At 38.2% G+C, this 23,174-nt stretch overlaps 1 protein-coding gene across 1 annotated transcript in view; it reads left to right on the top strand.

The window, feature by feature from the left end:
• The first annotated feature begins 1,365 nt into the window (after nt 1-1,365).
• LOC120860889 (E3 SUMO-protein ligase PIAS1) overlaps nt 1,366-23,174 on the top strand; it is a 124,357-nt gene continuing 102,548 nt past the window's right edge. The window contains exon 1 of the mRNA XM_040236599.1: nt 1,366-1,416. Within this exon, the coding sequence (XP_040092533.1) occupies nt 1,393-1,416 (24 nt within the window). The 5' untranslated portion in view covers nt 1,366-1,392. The remainder of the gene's footprint in view (nt 1,417-23,174) is intronic.

Below are 23,174 nucleotides of genomic sequence, written 5' to 3'. Positions count from 1 at the left end.
GTGGGAAAGAGCACTGTAGAGAGCTCTTCAAAAACCTGTGAATTTATGCAGTAAAGAGAACTGAGAAATTGGGCAGTTCTGGAGGAACTTTTGGAGTGAAGGAGGTTTATTTTAGATGGGAGGAGTTTCAGTATGTTTATTTGGATATAGAAATAATCTAATGGGTGGGAAATAATGATGCTGGAGGGCAGGGTAATTGTAGGAGGAACATGGGAGGGGAAAAAAGTCAGTTTCCCTCCTGGTGGAGGGACTGGCTTTCATAGGCACAGGAAAACTTATAGTAACCCAAATGTTGCCACACCTATAAGAGTAGTTTTAATGCTGAGAAGACATATGATATCTTTTCCATCAGGTGTGACACAAAGTTTAGCACCAGTAAGTGGAGTTTAGGAGGAGGATTTTAGAGAGGGAAAGGTGTGAAATAATTCTTTCAACACTTCTTAAATGTCAATTTCATGGGGAAAGCCCTTGCAGGATTAAGTACATCTCCTTCCAACCCCCTTTTCTCTCACTGGACAATTTCTTCATTTTTGGTACTCATCACCACTTGTAATCGTATCTTTATTGGTTCAGTTGTCTGTTTCCCATGTTAGACAACTACAGAGAGACAGGGACTTTGTTGTATTATATTTAATTTCCCAAAGTATATGTGTATATATATATATACACATATATAGCCCTTATAAGCAGGGCCGGTACATAGTTGCTAAATAAATATTTGTGAAAATAAATAAGTTAATGAATGAACGTCCTCAACCTCTTTTAAGTACTAATTTGGGTAAGTCACTTTTGCTATCTGAGCTTTTATGTCTGAACATATACACCACAAAAAGTTGTAATCTCTTCCCTGCCTACCTCACTGCTTCATGATGAGGATCTGAGCTAATAAACCTGGAAATGCTTCAAGTGATCCTTTAAATGTAACGGATTGTTATTTGCAGCCCACGTGAAGCCTCGCAGGTAGCAGGTGCTGAAAAGGACTTGCTGATTAGGGGAGAGGGGCATTACTGTTTGCTGTGGCTGCAGGTATAGAAGCTTTGCAGAAGGGTTCCACAGGCCGCGGAGGGGCGGGGCTCAGGCCAGTAGCCCTCCAGCCCCGGCCTTTCCCTGGAGGCGCCAGCCGGGCAAGGACGTGGGGGCGGGGAGAAAGGGAGGGAGTAACTGTCAAACCTCCTCGCTTGGCGCCATTATTTAAATAGTACGTGCCCGTCTCGCAGCTGTACGTGCCCGGGGCGGGGCTGTGAGAGCCCGGAGCGGGGCGGAGGCCCGGGGCGGGCCGGGGAGGTGGAGGGGAGAGAGGGGACGGGCCGGGGCGGGGCCAGGCTGGCTAGAGGGGCGGGCCTAGCGGCGGCCCCCGGCGAGGTTCACTGCGCTTGCGCTGACAGACGCAAGATGGCGGACAGTGCGGAACTAAAGGTAAAGCGCAGCTCGAATTCACTTCTAATATTCGGCCGCGGAGACGGCGCCGCTGGTGCCGGGGGGGATGGGTCCGACCCTGGGGGGCCGCCTGGGCTTGACTCCACATGGGCCTGGAGTTGTAGAGAGGATCGGCGTGCCTGGCCCCAGTTGAGGGGGCCCGGCAGCGGCGGGCCGCGGGCCCCGGGTGCCTCGGGGGCGCTGACGGGTCGTCCCCGGCGTGTTATTGTTGTGGGCGCCTCTGGCGGGGGTGGCGGGGGAAGAGATCGGGAGTCCGGAGGTGGGGGCCGCGGCTGTCTCTGGGGCTCGGCTTCCTCACCTTCCAGGCAGCCTCCCCGCCCCCCGTGAGGAGCGGGGGCAGGGGATGGGTGTTCATGTTGGGGGGATTGGGAAACCTCCCTGCCCGCTGCTTCCTCTTCCTCCTTTGCAGTCCCGGGCTGCTGTCAGGCGCTCTCTTCAGACCCCCGGGAACTTGGCTCTGGCCGCCCCGCCCCTCCGTGGCTCCCTGCCGCCCCCGCCCCGGACTCGGCTCTCCCTGGTTACCCGCCTGTCAGGAGGCGCCCGGGGTGCCCGTTTGTGGGCAGCGCGATCCTGGGGCGATGGAGTGGGGATGTAGGGGAGAAGCTCCAGTAAAGTTTAGTGAACCCCAGGCTGGCGTTGAGGTTCGACTGGGGGGTAGCGGGGGAGTCTGCCTGGGCGGGACGGTACTCTTTCTCTCTGATTCCGGGCAACCGCGGGGAGAAACCCCCTCGAAGGGTGTGTATTTGGAAGCAATGGTAGGTGGTGGGCAGCAGATACTCTCCCTTCTTTTCCATCTCTTCCTTTTGGCTTGGTGTGGAGGGTGAGAGGAGTCTTAGGGGGTCTCTGCACACACCATGATGGCGATGCTATAGCTGATGGAGGTGAATGGTTCGTGTTTATATCCCCCCGTTGCCTTTTGTTTGTAGGGACATCTTGCTGGCCATGTTGATTTGAACGACATTGTCCCCTCATCCTACTTCAACCTCCAGTTAAATAGAACGTTCCTCCGTTCCTCTCAACTGTACCAATTACTCACGCCTCGCGAAATTGGATGAAAGGGTGCCCCCTTCTCCCCGCGTTTTCTCCCACCCCAGTCTTCTTTACCTGATGATGGCTTCTTTACCGAAGCAGATATACCACTGCACAAGCAGTTGGGGGAGGGGGGTGGAACCCTTGTGATTGGATTGTGACAAATGGGGCTCCGCTTGAATAATTTTGGTTTAGTAGCAAGCAGTTTTTAACTAACGCGTATTATTTCGAGGCTCTGAACGCGATATTCCCTTCTCTGTGGTTTCCTACGTGTGAACCGAGCAGCTAGCTGGTTGTATCCTTACCCAGAGAACTGACATCGCTGTCAGAGTGGAGATTGGGATATATAGTTATAAATCCTGGGGGGGGGGGCGGCCGAGAATCATCTTTTCCTAATCAGTAAAAATTATTTAAAGATTTATCTCTGTTACAATGAAACGATAACTCCTAGAACAGGCAAACGCCAGGTTTGTTTCTGGAGAGTTTTTCATTGGAAAGCTTCGCCGAGAGATCGGTTTTCCGAATAATTTTTCAGTGTTAACATTACAAAATTTGTATATTTAGAGTCTGCTTTTGAGCGTCATTCTTTTTAATTTACTTCTAATTGCAAATTAAGGGAGAGCAAATCTAGAATGGGTGGTTTCGTTTTTTCTAGTTTCAAATTATTGACTTAAATGAAAAAGCCCCAGGAATTTGAATATTTGGAGATAGTTAACTCTTAAAATAAGTATGCAACTTTAAGGTACATGTTTTCTGTAGTTGTAAAATGTAGTCACTATGTCGCTGTGATCTTTGCATTCTAGTATTTATTTTGTTAGGAATCCTTCTGAATGGTAGCTAATCAGTTCTGTTATACGTGGACTACAGAGTAAAGCTGAAAAGCCTGTGCTGGCTATGTTGTCACTCTTGATGCTGTCCAAAGAAACTGGTATGGAAAGCACATGCTGGGAGATTTCCTCCTTTGTTCTTTCTCATTTTAAGAAAGTGCCTTTGGGGATAGATCAGATCCCTGGTGTGAGTCTTGTTAGGTAAAGTTTCTCTTTACAAAAATGAGCCTGCATCAGATAAATGCTAAACACATGGGGGGAAACTGTTTTTCTAAAACTGGTCTCCTGTTTTGCTCTCTCCAGAATCTACTTAAGTTTTTCTAAAGGAGTTTTCCCTATTATTATGTTCTGTTGTACAGTGTTTTTTTCCTTCAGATTGTTATAACTGCTCTTGACATACTGGTCTGTCATTGTGTGAAGTACTTTGAAGAGCTGTGATAAATTGCTTAGTTGGTGATAGCTGTGTTAAATATTTTGTTTATATTTGATTGTGGTTACATTTGCTGTTTTTTTTTTTTTTTTTAAGGGGAGGAGATGATCTTAGGAACGCCTACAGTAGTTATTTGAGAGTGTGTATATATAATTTTCTCTGCAGTAAGCTTTGGAAGATACTTTTGGAAATTATATTTTATAAGTGGTTTTGTGTGTGTGGTTTTTGGAGGTAGATAGCATTTATTCCTAATAAGGAATGAAAAGTCAGAGTAAAAAATTAAGAAAAAGTCAGATTTTTTTTTTAAGTATTAGGTGACAACATAGTATTCCAATGGATTTCCAACTGTGAGGCTTAGAGTAAATACAGTGATTTGTTATCTTAATTATGAATACAATCCATAGCAAAAAGAAATGTGGGTTGTAAATGTTTTTCCTCATGACCCATTTTAGTGAGTCCCTTTAAATCTATAACAAATCTGCAGGATCAGATGGGAAGAATGGATAGATCTGTATCTCCTGCAAGTGGAAGCTGCAACAGTTATAGATACTGCCAATAAAAATTAGATTGTGAGTCATACATATCAAAAAATTCTCTGTACTCATTTGTTTATGGAAGGTTTAATTTTTCATTAGGGGAATACCCATAAATGACATTTGTAAGAATGTAGAGAGTGAGCATTTTATTATCTTTAGGAGCTTAAAAGCAGGAGGGTGTGATGGCCAGATGATCTTTGAAGTTAATGTGACAGCTTCATGTAGCTTCTCTTAAAGTACTTAATGCAAAAAATATTTGTAATTTTTTTTAAAAGTCAAATTGGGTTATATTGCCATCTTACCTCAGGAGGAACAGTGGAAAGGAAGAAATTAATTATCATTTAGTGAAGTAAATAATAGAATTCAAGGGGAAGAGAAATCATACTTTAAAAACCATACCTTTAAAAGTAGTATCTCTACAAGCCTGTCAGTAAATTATGTTGTTGTATTCTGCCTCTCTGTTTTCAAGAACTAGCCATTTAATTTTGGTCTTTGTGGTGTAATTTGTCTGCTTTTATTTTAGATGGAAGCAAGTAAATCTGACAGTTTATGCATGAGTTTGATTTGAATCTCCATAACTTGCCTTGCTGAAGTGCCACATTTGGATGGTTTTTGTTTTAAATCACCATTTTTATGAACAGCATTTAAAAACAATTTGTAAGACACTCTGGTTTTTAAGTATTTCATATAATAGTTTTGAATATCTCCTATTCCTCTGCTGTTTTCTCCTGGGTGATCGTATTGTCTTTCTCTTCAAAGAGTCTCTTGTAATCCCTGTTGATTGCAGTAGTGCTTAGTGTTGAGTCCATAGCTGATTAACCTTGGGTTTCTCCCGGTGAACTCCATCAACGTGCTACTCCAGGGTTCTTGCAAAGGCTTTTGAGTTCAGGGTAATTTGTACCCTTTCTTGCTCGTAACTAGGGATAAGAAAAGAAAATGGCTTAGAGTTGTAATAGGGATGGGAAGAATTGTGTAAGCTTCTGAAAAACTGCAGTGTTTATAGTGAGATGTAGTCTTAAAAAACAAAACTGCTGGTCATTACGTCATAGAATTGGTTGTAGTGTATTCTGCTGTGGCATCAAGTACCTTGGTTTTGTTTTGTTTTTTAATATATGTATTTGAATAATATCTTATATGGTACTTTGCAGTTCATAATGTATCACATTATCTCATTTTATTTTTCCATCAGTTCTTTGAGATAGGAAAGGCAGGTAGTATCTCCCTTTTATTGATAAAGTATGCCAAAGAAGGGTAAATGACTAGTCCAAGGTCATACAAATGAAAGTGGCAGGGATTTGAGCCTAGGACTTATGATTTCAAAACTCTCTGCTGTAGGCTGCCTTCAAGGTGCCATGTCAGTCCTGGAACCCTTGAGGGTGCCTCGCTCACAAAGAATTTTAGTTATGTTGTTGCTAATACTTTCCCTCTTGCTCTGTGCCAAGGTATTTTTGGATATTCCTTGGGCTTTTTGCAGGGAAGAGTTTGGAGTTTGTTAGTTGGAATCATAGGCATTAATTCTTGTAGATATCATTTTACTTGAGAAAGCTTCAGAGAATACTGAAAAGTAAGCATAAAAATAAACAGCACCTGTAATCACAGTACTTAGAAATATTATTTAGACTTTCTCTCTTAGAGCAAATGCATATGTATATTCAACACAAAAGAGAGCTCATACTCTTTATTTGTAATCTGCTGTTTTCATGGGTTGTCTTTCCAGGGTAGTCAGTAGAGGTCTCTCTGATCATTTGAGAGGTAACATTGTCTTTTATTCAGCTGATACCCTATCATTGGCCTTCCCTGGTGGCTCAAATGGTAAAGAATCTGCCTGCAGTGAAGGAGACCGGGTTTGATCCCTGGGTTAGGAAGATCTCCTGGAGAAGGAAATGGCAACCCACTCCAGTATTCTTGCCTGGATAATTCCATAGATGGGCTACAGTCCATGGGGTCGCAGAGTCGGACACGACTCATTGACTAACAGACACACACCCTATCATTGGACAGTTGGGTTACTTCCACTTTTTGCTTTTTTAAACAATGACTTGACAAACAGCCTGATACAAAAGTTTGCCAGTGTTTTATTCTAACTAAATGTATGTATTCTACAGACTATTTTTTTTGTGCTTCAGGAACAGTGCAAATAGTGTTTTGATTAGGTGAAGTGTTCAGTGAAAAGTAATTTTTGATTTGTTCATTGTCTATACCTTTCTTATTTCTGTTCCTATAAATCTGCCAGGTAAGTTATAAAATGATGGCAGAGATAGATTAAGTCAACATTATATAAATGTTCTGAATCAGAACATTTGATAAAGTATGAAATAGATTATGAAAATAGAAATAGAGTTTGAGAATATTTGCTTTAGCTGTATTTTTAATCTCAAAGCAAAGTGTTGCCATAGTATAAAGTTGGTAGGTGACATTGTTTTGGGGAGGCTGTTAGAGCGAGGAGGTTTCTTTGGCAGTGAAAACATTTATTCTGTCTTAAAGAACCTGATGGGTTAAATCAGTTAATAAAAGCATGTGAATTGAATTAAAAATATTACTTGTGCAGTATCTGAAAAGTACTGCACTGTGGAAGGAGCAGCTAATGAAATTAAAGATATGAAATTGATCAAACTCTAAATTTTGACGTTAAATTCGGTCCTCACCTAAATCTTCAGCATTTATCTAACAAATTGTATCACTAAGATTTTTTGGAGATAGGCCATAGAGAAATTTAAAAATATTAAGTTTTCCTTTGCTACAATTTAAGAAATAGTGCTAATTATTATGCATTTTTTGCTACTCTTGCTACAAAGTGTTTGTGACTTTGTAACTACTACTTCCTTTTCCATGTTAAAAATTGTGGAACTCCTATTGGTTTTGATTCTGTCTAGTCTTCGTTTCATGGTAGCACATGAAAAAAACTCCCTAAGTCTCCCCTCCCCTCAGAATTTTCTGGTAAAACTTCATTCTTAGTCATGAACTTCTGAAATTCATCAAAATGAAGAAATCTTTTTTTCCTTTTCTGCTTCGCCCTAGATCAAGAAACAAAACAAACCCTTTGAACATTAGCTGGTAACTTTGAAATATCAATAACTTTCTTAGGACTGTTGTACATGTTCCTGTTTTTAGAAACTTCATCTCTTTCTTTCCTTTCCTGCTATTTTTCTCTTCTTTTACTTTCCCCCTTTGGTTGCCCAAAGGTCAGTTTTCCCCAAACACTCCTTTCATCCTGTCACTCCACTGGCTTTTCACTGAAAACAGGATAAAGTTTTAGCTCTCAGTTTGGTATTCAAGATTTTCTAGTCTGACCCCAGTACATTCTGTGTGTATGTTTTGCCTCCTCCACTGTGTAGCAAAAGTCTTTTACTTAAAGCTAGAGCTAGTTTGCTTTTTTGTTGTTGACCAGTGTTCTGCTTTGTATGCCACTCCATTTTCCCTTATCCCTACCCTGTGGACACGGACACTGTAGGTGCCTAAGATATATTTGTCAAATTGCATTCAAGATTTGTTTCTGTTAGTGAGGGGGCAGATGCATATATTTATATAACAGTCTTAAGTTGTCAGTGTTCTGAGATAGGGTCATATTGTCACACTTTTTTTCATGGCTGCTTCGTAGATGAATCCAGAATAATTTATGAAGATTGTTTTCAGTTCAGTCACTCAGCTGTGTCTGACTCTTTGCGACCCCAGGCACTGCAGCATACCAGGCCTCCCTGTCCATCACCAATTCCCGGAGCCTACTCAAACTCTTGTCCATCGCGTTGGTGATGCCATTCAACCATCTCATCTTCTGCCGTCCCCTTTTCTCCCACCTTCAATCTTTCCAGCATCAGAGTCTTTTCTAGTGAGTCGATTCTTTGCATCAGGTAGCCAAAGTTTTGGAGTTTCAGTTTCAGCATCAGTCGTTCCAATGAATATTTAGGACTGATCTCCTTTAGGATGGACTGGTTGGATCTCCTTGCAGTCCAAGGGACTCTCAAGAGTCTTCTCCAGCACCACAGTTCAAAAGCATCAATTCTTCAGCGCTCAGCTTTCTTCACAGTCCAACTCTCACATCTATACATGACCACAGGAAAAACCATAGCCTTGACTAGACAGACCTTTGTTGGTAAAGTAGTGTCTCTGCTTTTGAATATGCTGTCTTGGAAAGCCGTTTTAGGTTTATCTTTCACATTTCTTAAGTTATATAGATAATAAATGAATACATTTCTCATTGTCATGATACAGCAGTAAGTAGAGTAAAATTTTAAGTCCTCATTTTCACCCCACCCACCCTTCGCCCCTTGCAACCACTTTGGTATCCTATTATTTGAGGCGGAAACATAAGCTTTATTGAGGTAAAATTCACATACCATGCATTTCATCCATTTATGTGCACAATTAAATGGTACTTTAATATTAATATATTCACAAAGTTGTGTAACTATTATTGCAACCAATTTCAGGATATTTTCCCCTTCCCCTTCCAAGAAATCTTGCATTCTTTAGCTATCACCCCTGTTGCCCACAAATCACTTACCCTCAGGCAACTGCTTATCTGCTTTCTGCCCTATAAATTTGCCTATATTGAACACTTCATATAAATGGAATCATATGTAGCCGTTTGTGTATTCATTTTTCTGTATGTGGACATTTAATTGTGTCTGTATAGCATTTGTAATTTATTGTATGTGTCTAGGTTTGAATCAAATTAGGGACATAGAACTCAGTATTTATTAAATGAATGTACATACATTGCTATACTTAATCTTATTATACATGGTATCCTTTGACTTGCTTTTTTCACTTAACAGTATACTATGTTGAAGCTCTTTCCATTGCATGTTCCAAAGTGAGAATGTTTCTCTCTTTTTTACAGTGCAGATATTTCATATGTATATTTGTTGAGGTTTAGCTTGTGGATTTATCAGTGTATATGTCTAAAAATTCTTAACTAGTCTTGATGGTTTTGCTAAATTTTTTTAATAGTTGACAGTGTTTAATGTAACTCCAGTTAAGTTGTATTTGAGGTTCCCATAAAAATAGGAATGAAAATTGTAGCAGGTAAGGGTTGTTTGGCTTGAGGAGAAATGGAATGTAGGCTCTTTATGGTGCGCTAGCAGTACACAGCCAAAGCAATTCATTTTGTATTTGGGTTTTTGAATGTGAGCAAGCCTGTTTTTAGCTTCATGGCATACTGCTTAAAATAGAATTTAAACATGCTATCTTATGCTTTATGGTGAATTTTAAGACTTTTTCTTGTAGCCACGTAAGTGTAATCTAAAAAAATAAGATCTGAAATATTTCAGGGTAAATATTTTTCTCATATATTAAAATCATCAGTCTGGTCTGTGGGCTTCTGTGAGTTACCCCAAAAAGGGAATGTAGAAGCACCTACCTCAAAGTCTAACATGGTAGGTATTTGGTAATTATTTGTTATTTATTTAGGAAGTATTTGTCATATTCTGTCATTCATTATATGTTTGAGTTATGACTGTGAATGAAGTGCTAGATACCAGTTGGTTTGAGAATGTTGTTGTGTAACTGCTACTATTAAGTCGCTTCAGTCATGTCATTGCGACTCTTTGGCCCATAGCCTGCCAGGCTCCTTTGTCCATAGGATTCTCCAGGCAAGAATACTGGAGTGGATTGTTACGCCCTCCTTCTCCAGAGGATCTTCCTGACCCAGGGATTGAATTTTTGTCTCTTACGTCTGCTGCATTGGCAGGCAGGTTCTTTACCACTAGCACCCCCTGGGAAGCCCATTACCGTGTAAACGTGTATTTAAACACTCTTACAGAGGGATATGTACCAAAAATATTTGTTTCTTAATCACCCAAGTAATGCATCAGCTATTACAGTGGTTCTCAAAGTCTGTTTCCCAGACCTCTGTTAGTTCTCCAGACTCTTTCTGGGGATCCTCCAGGTCAAAACTTTTCTCAGTAAAAGTAAGGCATTATTTGCTATATTGAAAATGGTAGTCATTCCGTCATGTCCAACTCTTCATGACCCCATGGATTGTAGCTTGCCAGGCTTCTCTGTCCATGGGGATTCTCCAGGTGAGAATACTGGAGTGGGTAGTCATTCCCTTCTCCAGGGGATCTTCTCGACCCAAGGATTGAACCCAGGTCTCCTGCATTGCAGGCAGATTCTTTACCATCTGAGACAGCAGGGAAGCCCATTAGCTACATTGATATTTGCATAATCAGTGGTGGGTAAAATTGCGTGAATTAGGGCAGTAGTAGTAAACTGTACTAGTTTGGGACATCATCATGTACTTGGAATTAAGATGATGAAGCAGTAAAACTTAATTTTATTATGTCTCAATCCTTGAGCACATTTTAAAGTATATTTTGTGTGATGAAAGTCCTGTAAACCGCTTATACTAAACACCAAATCTGATGGTTAATTCAAGAAAAAGAACTAGTACAGTTGTTTGAGTTGCATGCTGAACTAGCTGCTTTTTAAATGGGATACCGTTTTATTTGAAAGAATGGCTGACAAAGTACAAAGACTTGGGTATTTGGCAGACATTTTCTCAAAACTAAATCAAGTGAGTTTGCACCACAAGACACACTAACAGTATTTGTTGCTAATGATAAAATTCTGGCTCTCAAGTGAAAATAGAATTTTGGAAGACTTGTGTTTACCACTTTGAACTTGACAGTTTGCCAATACTTGACTTTTTGGGGGGGATAAGATCAGTGGTGCTATTAATGAATGTCATATAGCGAAGTTCTATAGTAAAAGGGTCAAAATCAACATTGGCAGGACTACATAACTCTCAACTATTACTTTCTAAATAATCAATGCATGGTATTACAAAATGGTAAAATGATCCATTGGAAATGTAAGATAGATGAGTGGATTTCAGTACATAAGAGTAGAAAGTGTTCACTGATTCACATTCCATATTGGAGCAGCCTTTAAGAAACTGCCACTTGTTGAGTTTTGGTGAAGGATGAAATAATACCCATATCTGGGAAAAAAAAAAGTCACTTTGTCGTACCCCACTCATTGCAACCCCATGGACTGTAGCCTGCCAGCTTTCTCTGTCCATGGAATTTTTCAATCACAAATACTGGAGTGGGTTGCCATTTCCTGCACCGGAGGATCTTCTGAAGCCAGGAATCGAACCCAGGTCTCCCACATTGCAGGCAGGTTCTTTACTGTTTCAGCTACCAGGGAAGCCCCAGTTACCTGGGAGAGCTATTGAAATATTGCATCTTTTCTCATTGCATATCTGCATGTGGCTGAATTTTCTTCATGTACTCCAGTCAGAACAACCTAATGTAGACTGGATGTGAAAGTGGGTATGAAAATGAATCTGTCTTTATTAAACCAAACATTAAAGAGCTTTGCAAAAATGTCAAAGACTATTTTTGCTTTTTTTGTTTTTGAATAGTTTAATATTTTGATTTAACAAGCAATGTATTTTGAATGACAATGAATCTTTCAAAATTTTCTGTTTTAATTTGTTTTTCTTTAAAAGTTTTAAGTTATGGTAATATATGTATAACTTGAATTTACTTCTTATCCACTTTTAAGTGTATACAGTTTAATACTATTAAATATATTTACATTGTTATGCAACCAATATCCAGAACGTTTTCTAAAACTAAAATTATATCCATTAGACAACAATTCCAGTTTTAACTTCTAATACAGTAAACATGAATAGATTTAATCAGCAGAGTATTTTTTGGAGGGGGGAATCCTCTATTTTCAAGACTATTAAAAAACCCAGAGAGTCAAAACTTGTGAGACCCTGAACACTCGTATGTAAGATACACAGTGTAGCTTAAAATGGGAATATCATTCTCATCTTCTTATCCATGGTATTTTTTATAATTTAAAAGAAAAAAGTTTTACTTATAGATAACAGTGATCCATTTTCAAGGCAAGTTTGCTAAGCAAAGCTGTTTAATTGTATCCTGTGTCTCTGTAGTAAAAATGCTAAGCAGTGATGGTTTCTATTGCATTGATTGGCATCACCGACTCAATGGATGTGAGTTTGACTACGATCCGGGAGTTGGTGATGGACAGGGAAGGCTAGCATGCTGCAGTCCATGGAGTGGCAAAAGTCAGACACGACTGAGCAACTGAACTGAACTGAATAAACGTGCTCCAATACTTTTAGTCAGTAATGGTGTGGGAATTGTGTGATTTTTTTTTTATTTTTTCAAGGTTATGTCTCAACCCTTTGTTGCCATTTTTTTTTTCTATAGTAGGAGATGGAAATAGCTTGAGTAAATGAAAAATCCATACAGATGTCCTCTCGCCTAATTTTAATCGATAATTTCCTCTGTAGCAGATCTTATTAGCTCTTGGATGCATACGTGCTCAGTTGTGTCTGATTCTTTGCAACCTCATGAACTGTAGCCCGCCAGGCTCCTCTGTCCATGGGATTTCCCAGGCAAGAATACTGGAGTGGGTTGTGTTTCCTACTCCAGGGGATCTTCTCAACCCAGGAATGGAACCCTCATCACTTTTGCATTCTTTACCATTGTACAACCTGGGAAGCCCCATTATTAGCTCTTACCACATATATAGAAGATGATTGATTTGCATTTGACCTATTTTGTTTTCTCCCTTTCTCTTTTGTATTAAAGTGGGACCTAGAGATTACAGGACTGAATGCTTTTCACTTTCTACTCTTCTTTAAAGTTGTTTGAAAAACTTCAGCCTCTGTATCTCAAGCATCTTTGTGTAAGATGTCAAACTAAGATTGGAAAAGGAGGATTTTTGTCACAAAAATTATTATATGACATAAAAATAAAGTAGCATCTTAAAGGTGAAAGATCTTTTCTAAAGTATTTTGAATTGATCATAATTAGAGCAAAGAACATGAATTTTGGAATTGCCGTTAATTTGCACTCTTTAGATGGTCAGGTCAGCTATATTTGAGACTATTGGGAAGGGTGAACGATTGAAATTAATAATCCTTAATTTCATACTACTTTTAAAAAGTTACTTCTTGGTATATGTGGCAAGTATTTTTAAGTTTTTATAAGTGGCAACTCTGCCACGCCCAATGGAAAGTATATAGGTAAGACTCATTTGTAATTAGTCGTATTTGTATATAAACTATTAATGTGTTATAATTATTGTGTAGGTTGAATTTTGCTGCTTACAGGTTGATTAGTTGCTTAGAACATGTTTTCTTATAGGCAAACACTTCAGACTGTGCTGAGTTATTCTCTGGAAACTGCTGATTTTAACAGGTGATTCTGCAAAGTGTGGAGGGTGATACTGGACATTTTGTTTTGCATATAGATTTCAGTTTTCTTTGTAGCTTTGTTAAAAGTGGTGAGTTTTTGGTTGTTCAGACATCTGTCATACTGATTGCATAACCCATTTGAAGAAATGGAGTCTGAAGGTGATGTGTGTCTGTGTGCATATAGTGAGGGTGGTGGTGAGGATACTGTGAATACTATTGGAATTCAGGGAATTTGTCCTCTATTGAAAGTGATTCTGCAAATAAAGTGAAGGGGGAAAAGGATATTGATATGAAGACCAAGCTCTTATTAATTAGCTATGAGTTTAGAGTATTTGAAGGGGATCCCCTGGTGACTTAGAGGGTAAAGAGTCTGCCTGCAATGTGGGAGACCGGGATTCAATCCCTGGAGAAGAAAATGGCACCCCTTTCCAGTATTCTTGGCTGGAAAATCCCATGGACAGAGGAGCCTGGTGGGCTACAGTCCTTAGGGTCGCAAAGAGTCAAACATGACTGAGCGACTTCACTTTCAGTTTCTTTATAGAGTATTGAAGAAGTAAGCACACGGGACACACATAATTATACCTCATTAATATGAAAATAATTTTTTCATTTTATTTAAAAACTAATCCTTTAATATTTTCCTTTTTATAGTCTCCTATGTCTCGTTAAAAATGTAGTACTGAAGAGAATATTTTACTTTTTATATAGTCAGGCCTTTTCTTATACTCATTTATTCAGTAAATGTTTGAGTGTATATTGTGTGCCTGGTGCTGTGTTAATCATCAGTATACAAAGATAATTAAGACATAATTCTTGACGGAAAGGAATCAGGATGAGGGAGATGGACACATACTATCTTGTGTAAATTATCTGCTTAAGACGGGCAGTAGAGCCATGCATAATTGTTCTCTACCTTTTGCTTAACTTTGAATCTCTGCGTTCCTGACATAGTTAAAAAGTTAATTGTTTCTCCTCAACTTTCACATGTGAATGATTTTGATTAATAAAAATAGCTTTTTATTTTGAAAAATTTATGTATACAGGCTTTTAGATTCCTGTGTCTCTTTTGTCCAGCTGTCTGCCCCTGCCCACAACCCTTCCTGCCCCATGGTTTTTAAAAAGTATTGTTTTGGCTTTTTTTTTTCTTTCGCCAAACTAAGTTAAAGTAGTCAGAATCTTTAGGAGCAGGAGAAATTTAAATAAGTGAACATTGAAATTAATGATTTTACTCAGTTTCTGTTAAATCTTTGACAAATCTTAGCTTTTCAGAAAATTAAACACTTGTTTTATCTATTGATTGAAACTCCAGTTTGAAGTATGATATAATTCTGAATAGACACTTTCTCTTCTTTACTCTCATAAGCTAAAGATGATTTCCGTATTGTTTGGAGTAAAGAGTGATGTTTCAGTTCTTGAACCTTTGCAGGTGACCTGTCTGGAAGTTTTAGATCTTTATGATATGTGCTCAAACTTCATGATATGGAAACTTTGTGTGGATATTTTTTTGTTCATTGTGCTGAAGTACTTGGTGGCGCAGAGCAATTATTGTTCCTTGAGCTTGTGAATGAATTTTTTTTTCTTCCTTTATTCTTTATGCTTCCTTTTTGTTGTTCAGTCACTCAGTCGTGTCCAGCCCTTTGTGACCCCATGGACTGCAACACGCCAGGCCTCCCTGTCCTTCACCATCTCCTGGAGTTTAACTCATGTCCATTGAGTCGGTGATGGCACCCAGCCGTCTTGTCCTCTGTCATCCCCTTCTCCTCCTGCTTTCAATCTTTGCTAGCCTCAGGATTTTTTCTAATGAATCGGCTCTTTGCATCTGGTGGCCAAAGTATTGGATCTTTAGCTTCAGCATCAGTCCTTCCAATGCTTCCTTTTAGGGAGGGAGTATGATAGATATTTGTGTATGGTCACTTTGTATTTAACTGAAAGACATTGTAAACTTGCTGCAAAGCTTATGATACAAAATATTTGACCATTCTTAAATATTTGCTAGTGTTCAATTAGGATTTATATTGAGTGTTAATAGGAATTGTGTTCTTTTCTGAGAGAAAGCTAGGTTGCTTTAGAAAAATAAATATGTATGCAGAATAATATGTATAACTTTGTAAAGCAATGTGTAACTTATAGATGACTAATAAAACAAACACCAAATGTAACAGAGTATTCCAAAACTTTGAGGGTTTCTTTTGTGCAACCACATCCTGTTTCCTCCCCACTTCCTCCATGCAGCTTTATTAATATGTTTTACTTTAAAAATCAAAACTAGTAGTGAAATAATAGTTTTGTGTATTATTTACTTGTAAGGTTGTTTTTAAGCCATTGCTTCTAATTAAACTATTAATTATATCACAATTTTATAAATTTCTAAATGTGACATAGCATTTTTTGAAGAGGAGGATTCCACAAGTGGAGAGTGAAGTTTTGGAGACCTCATTTTGAAAATATTCATGCCCATGGAATCTACTAATTACGCTCAGTGATGTTTGGGGAAGAGACGGGGGCTTTGGTAAATGGCCACAGTGATCCACACTTGGTTAAGTCTTCAGAAGTGCTTAGATTTATATGTGTTTGTGGTATAGTTTATGAAGACATTAAATCAGTTATAGGAGAAATCTAGCTTTTTAGTGGACGCGTAAACCGTTCAAGGATAAACCATTAAAGGGTTTCCTGGGTGGCCCTAGTGGTAGAGAACCCGCCTGCCAGTACAGGAGACCTAAGAGACCTGGGTTGGATCCCTGGGTCAGGGAGGCCCCCTGGAGGAGGGCGCAGCAGCCCACTCCAGTACTCTGGCCTGGAGAATCCCATGGACAGAGGAGCCTGGCGAGCTACAGTTCACAGGGTCATAAAGAGTCAGACATGACTGAAGCGATTTAGCATGCACACATGCAAACCATTAAAAGTTATATTTGACTTTTGTCCATTGTTTGATACACTTTTAAAAGTCTTATGTAAAGTAAAAATAATTATGCCTTTTCTGGGCTATAGATACTTTGTGTTAAATCTTGAAAAAAAATAAACACTCTCTCCTCCCCTTTCCTTCTGCCTGTTTCAGGTTTGGTCTTTCATATCACAGTTGCTTACAGCAAGGTTCTTATTTATTCCATCAATAAAAATGAAGGCTGGTTTATGTGCCAGATACTTAGGTTGGATGCTCAGTAGTAGGTTGGGAATGAAATAGATTCTTTGCCCTCATGAAACTTATATTCTGGTATTCTGGTTATATGGTTATATATGGTTTATATATATTATATGAAAGATAATTTTGTTCTCCTGCACTTATATGAATCTAAATTTTTAAAATTAGCAAAAAATGCTGTTTAATTTTCCAAGTTTTTTAAAAAATATATATCAAATATACCAAATAACGTTGTTAGAGAAAGTCATTGGTTTTATGCAGGCTTCCTAAGTGGGCTTCCCTGGCAGCTCAGACTGTAAAGAATCTGCCTGCAGTGCAGGAGAATGAGGTTCAGTCCCTGGGTTGGGAAGATCTCTTGGAGAAGGGAATGGCTATGCACTCCAGTATTCTTGCCTGGAGAATTCCATGGACAGAGGAGCTTGGTGGGCTGTAATCCAAGGGTCAAAAAGAGTCAGACATGACTGAGTGACTGACATTAGTGCTATGCTTCCTAAAGGTGGTATTGGGGGAAGGGAGATATGAGAGGAGCAAGGGAAAGATATGAAAGTTATCTTTCTGTGGGAAGTTTGCTGGTTACTGGAAAATTGAGTAGGATGCCTATACCCATTGAGATGGATGATTATGAGTGTATTGTCTCATCTCTTTGCCTATGTGCATGCATTCTTCTGTTGGCCTGAGTTGTAAAGTTAGAACAAGTAGAGTGTACCAGGCATAGAGTGGGGAAGAGGATTTTGCACAGGAATGTTTAATGCTATACCACGCCCCGCCCCTCACCAAAAAAATAAAGGAATCTAAGCTGAAGGGATAGAGAGTGATAAACATCACTTAACTGGAGGTCATGATAAAGTTGAGTTGTTGGAGTGAAGGTGCTTAAGCACGTAAGAATAGGTGGTAGTTGGAGAGGGGAGTATTTGAATGGGTAATTTTTGAAGGTGGTACAGGTTTTGGTGCAAAGATCTAACGTGAGGCCATGGAAGTAAGTGTGTGAGGTTGGAGAGTAATGAGGAAGAGTCAAACCCAGGGTATTGGTTTGGAGCCAGTGAATGACAGGGATATTATTTTAGAGCTGCATTGTTTAGTTACTTTTTTTTTTTTTGCTTTTAAAAAATGTTATTGAAGTATAGTTCATTTATAAATTTCTGCTATACAGCAAAGTGATTCAGTTATACACACACATATATGTGTATGTATGTATATTCTTTTTCATATTTTTTTCCATTGTGGTTTATTATATTTGTGGCTATTGAGCATTTGAGATGTGGCTGTAAGAAAAAGATACACTAGATTTTGAAGACATAGCATGAAAATAAAGGAATATATTTCAATTGTTTTGTATTGATTATATGTTTGAATGATACCATTGTGGATATATACTGTGTTAAGCAAAATATACTATGAATTTTACCTTTTTCTCTTTACTTTTTAAAGAGTGATCGGTGGAAAATTTTAAATTCCATGTGTGGCTAACCATTGTCGCTTACATTGTATTTCTTTTGGGCATGGATTTCTAGAAATAATATTACCAATAACTAACATGAAGAGCAGGAGGAAAGGCTGTAGTCTGTAGTACCCAGTATAAGACTTCTTTAGGAGAGGGCGTGGGTGTTATTCTTAGACTTACTTTTGTTGAATTCCTGGTACTTTCTCTTCTGCTGTTGTTTGTGCTTGCAGTTTCTTTCTGTTCAGCCTTTTCACACCACCTCTGCACCCCTACCCCATAGCTAACCTCAGGGAGTTTTGCCTTTCTTGTGGAGGAGAGAAATGTCTAGAACAACTGTAATAAAAAGCTATAAAAGAATAACTATGTAAATAGTTAACAGTATATTCATGAGAGGAAGACTAGTCACTTCTGGCCAAGCTTATTTTAAACTGGTCCTCAAAAGAGGAGACTTCTTGAAAGTTTTTGATTACAGGGAGATTGTTTCAAGCACAGGGAACAGTGTGAAAAAAGGTAATGAGAGACATTGAGGTACGTTTATGGAACACCCAGTAGATCCGTGTCTGAATTTCTGTATAACAGAGTGATGCAAATTGTGGGAAGCTGGAGCCAAATTATTATCAGAACTCTTCATGTTGAAATTATGAGTCTGAAACTGTACTAAATTCTGTAAAGGAAAAGAACAAAATTCTATAAGCACTTGTAGCAGGGAAACCTGACCTAGTTTGGGTGCTCAGGGAAGCCTTCCCTATGTGTATTTCTGAGCCATCTGAGCTACATCCTTCACTTCAAGTCTTGTCAAATATTTTAAATGTTGTGCCTTCCTTTCCTTCCCTGCTATCACCCTCATTATTTCAGACTCTCATAGTTTCATGCTGATATTAACAACCCCTAAATTGGCCTCGTATCTTAATTTCCCTTTTCAGTTTTAGTCAGATGACCTTTTTGATTATATGTCAGTCTCTTTCTTAACCCTACATTTCTGCAACTGGAGAAGTTTCTGTAACTCCCTCATTTTTGTAGGATTAAGAACAAAATCTTTACCTGTCCAAATTAAGTAAGTTACTGTTTAAATAGCAATAACATGCTGTGTAGGCGCTGAGCAGAGTTATATAATGTCCTTATTTGTGAGAGAGAATACATATAATTTCTAATAGGCTTACACTGCCAATATGGTTTATAATAATCGAGATGCTGGAACATTGTTACTCATATTCATTGACAGTGAACAAAACACAGTTTGTATAGACTGAGCTTATGGTTTGGTAGAAAGTAGACGAGTAAATAGGGCTTCTCTACATTTTGGCATGAGAACTGTGTTGGGTTAAATTGTAGAGCACATAAGAAGGTAAATTTACTAATATTGAGGATATAGCCTGTGGAAAGTATCCCAAAGTTGATGACTTCTAAGGTGTGATCTGAATGAGTTGAAATTAACTAGAAGAAGATTGGGATGGGAGAGGGGAGAAGAGTTATTGAAAAACAGCATGTGTATGAAAGTCCTGGAGGATGGAAAGCTGGTTAACAGGGCTCTTAGTGGCAGTGTCCAAGACTGGATCATGAAGGATCTCTTAGGCCATGCTGAGAAATTTGCCCTTTATCCTTAGTCTAGTGGCTAATCATGAAAGATTTAAGTCCAAGAGTGACATGATCATCTTTCTATTTTAGAAAGACCTCTAGTATGAAGAATGACTTGAAAAGATAATATTGGAGATGAGGAGAACAGTTGAATTTCTTACAGACATCTAAGAAAAGGATCATGGTAGTCCAAATTAAAGTGGTAATAGACATTTAAAGTGGTAGGATTGATGTGACTTGGAAAATAGATGTGAGTGAGGGAGAAGGTGGCATAGAAGTTTTCTGGTTTGGATAACTGGTTAAGTGGTTTGAGAGAAGTTTGATTTGTTAGGTTTAGACGTGTTGAGCTGACTACTTCTGGGACATAGAAGCGTTTAACACTGTAATTCAGAAGACAAAGGCTAGGCTAGAAATGAAGATTTGGGGATTGTTAACCTCAAAATGTTACGAGATGATTGAGGTCATCTAGGAAGATTGGAGTGAGTGAAAATAGAGTCAAGAATTCTGAGGACCTCTTACAATTGAGAACTGAAATAATTTTTTAAAATACCTTTTAAAACATAAAACTTCTTGTGTGGACGTGCTGTAATGTCCTCAAGAGTTTTCCTTTCCTTAGAATTATATATAATAGACACTTTTTAAAAATTATGCAATTACAGATATCTTTCACTGTCTACATCTGGTTTGTGAGTTCATTTAGTGAGAATTCAGTAGTCCAGAGTATTTTGAAAATATATATGATTGCTAGTGGAGAATTTTTTCAGAAGTTTGAGAAAAAGAGATCAAGATTAATCATCATCTATATAACATTTTAACTGCATGTAGTAACATGGCCCTTTTAATTTGGCATTTGGCAAAGGTAGTTCACATGCTTTAAAATATGTGTTTAGTTTTAGAGTATTAATTCTTGACCATATAATTTATCATCCAAAGTGGGACACTTTTAAGAGTGTAAGGGGCTGCTTTTAATAATGTTGCTATAACAACAGGTGTACAGTGGAAAATTTGAAGATCTTGTTGGTTTTTCTAAAATTCTTTTTTTGTGAAGTGCTAGGAAATGAGATGACAGTGATTGAACAATAATAATGAAGAGTTTAGTGGCCAGGTAACTTGGCAAAATGTTGGATACAAAGTTAACATACTTCTTTCTGCAGGACTTCTTAGGACCTTTAATGTGTAAATATTATTTAAGAAGGTAGGGCATGGTGAGGAATTATAGACTCTTGAATTGGCCAGGTAACTTGGCAAAATGTTGGATACAAAGTTAACATCTTTCTGCAGGACTTCTTAGGACCTTTAATGTGTAAATATTATTTGAGAAGGTAGGGCATGGTGAGGAATTATAGAATCTTGAATTTCCTTAATTGGTTTTGCCACAATACCATATTACTTTGAATATCTATTAACCCTATGAACCTGGTTTGGAAAATGGTAACTTGGAGTACCCTGTCGTTTAAATTGGACTAAATTGGATCTTTTTAATGTGAAACCCAATCAGATTGTTTCTAGTTTTAAGTTTTATTTAGGATTTTTGATTTTTCATGTCTGGGCAGCTAGCTTTATTACAGTGAGTAAAATTTGAAGTTTAAAAGAAATAACCTTATAAAATTGTCATTATATGTAGATGACATACTATATATAGAAAACCCAGAGATTCCACATAGAAACACTAGAACTGATAAATGAATTCAGCAAGGTAACAGGATACAAGATGCACATACAGAATCAGTTGCATTTCTTTAACAATGAAATATCAGAAAGAGACTGTAAAAAAAAAACTTTAAAATTTTATTAAAATTTTTAAATTTTATTTCAGAGTATAGTTCATTAACAATGTTGTATTAATTTCAGATGTACAGCAAAGTGTTTCACATACACATGTATACACATATATGTGTTCTTTTTAAAATTCTTCCCCTGTAAGTTCCTACAGAGTATTGAGCAGAGTTCCCTGTGCTATACAGTAGGGCCTTGTTGGTTATGTTTCAAATATAGCATTGTGTACTTATCAATCCCGAACTGCCAATCTGTTCCTCTCCAGGTAACTGTAAGTTTGTTCTCTAAGTCTGTGAGTCTGTTTCTGTTTTGTAAATAAATTCATTTGTAACTTAAAAAAAAAAAAGATTCTGTATTTAAGTGATATCATATGATATGTCTTTCTCTGTTTGACTTACTTAGTATTATAATCTGTAGGTCAATCCATGTTGCTGCAAATGGCATTTTATTCTTTTTAACGACTAGGTGATATTCCATTGTATAAATGTACATCTTCTTTATCCATTCATCTGTCAGTGGATATCTAGTTTGCTTCCATGTCTTGGGTATTGCAAACAGCATCGCAGTGAACTTTGGCATTCATGTATCCCTTTGAATCATGTTTTTCTCTGGATATATGCCCAGGAGTGTGATTGTTGGATCATATGGTAATTCTGTTTTTAGTTTCTGAGGAACCTCCATACTATTTTTCATGATGGCTGCACCAACTTACATTCCCACCAACAGTGTAGGAGAATTTCCTTTTCTCCACGGCCTCTCTAAGTATTTGTTATTTGTAAATTTTTTGGTGATGTCCATTCAGCCATTCTAACTGGTGTGACCCATTCTGACTGGTACCAAAGTACCTCATGGTAGCTTTGATTTACATTTCTGTAATAGTGATGTTGAATGTCTTTACATTTGCCTTGTGGTCATCTGTATGTCTTTGGAGAAATGTCTATTTAGATCTTCTTCCCATGTTTTGATTGGGTTGTTTTTTTAAAAAAAAAAAAAACTTTTAAAATCACACCCCCCCCACACACACACCCCCCGCCAGGAATAAACCTGACCAAGGAGGTGAAAGACTTTTATGATGAGAACTATAGAACATTAATAAAGGAAATTGAAGATGATTCAAAGAAATGGAACGATATCCCATGCTTTTGGACTAGAAGAATTAATATTGTTAAAATGGCTATACTGCCCAAAGCAACATGCAGCTTTAACACAATCTCCTTCAAATTACCCATGACATTTTTCACAGAACTAGAATAAGTAATCCTAAATAGGGAACTGTAAAAGAACCAGAATTGTGGAAGCAATCCTGAGGAAAAAGAATAAACAGGAGGCATAACCCTTCCAGACTTCAGACAATGCTACAGTAATCAAAATAGTGTGCTGCTGGTACAAAAACAGACATATGGATCAGTGGAACAAGATAGAGAGCCCAGAAATAAACCCACACACTTACGTTCAATTAATCTTCAACAAAGGAGGCAAGAATATAAGATGGGGGGGAAAGGCAGTCTCTTCAGCAAGTGTTACTGGGAAAGTTGGACAGCTGCATTTAAATTAGTGAAGTTAGAACACATCCTCACACCACACAGAAAAATAAACTCAAAATGGCTTAAAGACTTGAGTATAAGATAAAACACTATAAAACTCCCAGAAGAGATAATAGGCAAAGCATTCTTTGACATAAATCATACCAATATTTTCTTTGGTCAGTCTCAAGGCAATAGAAACGAAAACAAAAATATACAAATGGGACCTAATCAAACTTAAAGCCCTTGCACAGCAAAGGAAGCCACAAACAAAACAAAA

Source organism: Oryx dammah, unplaced genomic scaffold (assembly GCF_014754425.2).
Source record: "Oryx dammah isolate SB20612 unplaced genomic scaffold, SCBI_Odam_1.1 HiC_scaffold_11209, whole genome shotgun sequence".
Lineage (NCBI taxonomy): Eukaryota > Metazoa > Chordata > Mammalia > Artiodactyla > Bovidae > Oryx > Oryx dammah.
The sequence above is the reverse complement of the archived record's forward strand: the minus strand, read 5'-3'. Positions and strand labels throughout refer to the sequence as shown.